We start from the raw sequence: 1,170 nt of genomic DNA, 5'->3' as shown, positions 1-1,170 counted from the left end.
GCTGTTCTTCTTCTCTTCGATCTGCCGATGGATTTTCAGGTGTTTGCAATCTTTAGATAAGCTATCTAGCTGATCTCCGGCTAGCTGAAGCAGTCTCAGCTTGCTACTTCTCAGCCATCTTGACTCCTCCCACCAAGTGATTGGAATTTAAGTGGAAATATATATATATACTCAAATATATTTGATATTTGGACATATATCTACATATATATTCATGTATTTCACAGTATTTCTCAAATATCCTCAGTATACTGCTGGTAATAGAAATATAAGTAATGAAACAGAACTCTAGTGAGACTACATGGATATTTATAGAACTTGGTGGGGCCCTGTTTCTTATTTACTTGTTCTTGATTATGTCTCTAATTTATGACAAGACTTTTATCTTTTTTTTTTTTGCTTGAGAAAAATACAGTCTTCCTTGCCCTGTCCATGAAGGCTCGCTTGACTTGCTGGTTTCTTAAGCTGTAAAGAAAGGGGTTCAGTATGGGGGCTACTAAGGTGTTCAGCACAGCAACACCCTTGCTCAGAGACACTCTGTATTTTGCTGCTGGATTAATATACATGAAAATGCAGCTGCCATAGGAGATGGAGGTGACAATCATGTGGGATGAACAGGTGGAAAAGGACTTTGTCCTCTGACTAGCAGAAGGAAGCCTCAAAATTGTACTAATGATATATATGTAGGACAGAATTATTAACGCCAAAGTGAACAGTAGAGTAAACACAGCACAGGAAAAACCCACTGTCTCTAGGAATTTTGTGTCTGAACAAGAAAGGTGTTGTAAGGGGAAATAATCACAGGTAAAATGGTCTATAACGTTGGACTTACAGTAATCAAGCTGTATGAACAGCATGAGTGATGGGAATATGATTAAGAATGAAGCCAACCAAGAGGCAAAGAGAAGGAGTTTGCAGACTCTGGGATTCATGATGGTCATGTAATGCAGAGGTTTGCAGATGGCAATGTAATGGTCATAGGACATGGTAGCCAGAAGGCAAAATTCAGTGACTCCCAACAGAATGAGAAAAACAAAAAGAAAAAAACAAAACAAAACAAACAAACCAAAAAAACAACTGAGCAATGCAATCATTAAAGGAAATGGTTTTATCTCCTGTAATTAGGGTGCCCAGGAACTTGGGTATGCTGACAGTTGTGAATGAAACCTC

At 38.4% G+C, this 1,170-nt stretch overlaps 1 protein-coding gene across 1 annotated transcript; it reads right to left on the bottom strand.

The window, feature by feature from the left end:
• Positions 1 to 400: 400 nt before the first annotated feature.
• LOC132009362 (olfactory receptor 6C1-like) lies at positions 401 to 1,164 on the bottom strand (the record flags this gene model as incomplete). The annotated part of the gene is made up of 2 exons (XM_059387591.1): positions 401 to 1,033; positions 1,074 to 1,164. Coding segments are annotated over 2 exons (724 nt in total), but the record flags the coding sequence as incomplete, so codon positions are not given.
• Between the last annotated feature and the right edge of the window lie 6 nt (positions 1,165 to 1,170).

This window comes from Mustela nigripes, unplaced genomic scaffold, assembly GCF_022355385.1.
Source record: "Mustela nigripes isolate SB6536 unplaced genomic scaffold, MUSNIG.SB6536 HiC_scaffold_16862, whole genome shotgun sequence".
In the NCBI taxonomy this organism is placed as follows: Eukaryota; Metazoa; Chordata; class Mammalia; order Carnivora; family Mustelidae; genus Mustela; species Mustela nigripes.
Note: the sequence above shows the minus strand (reverse complement) of the source record. Positions and strands in the feature narration are given on the sequence as shown.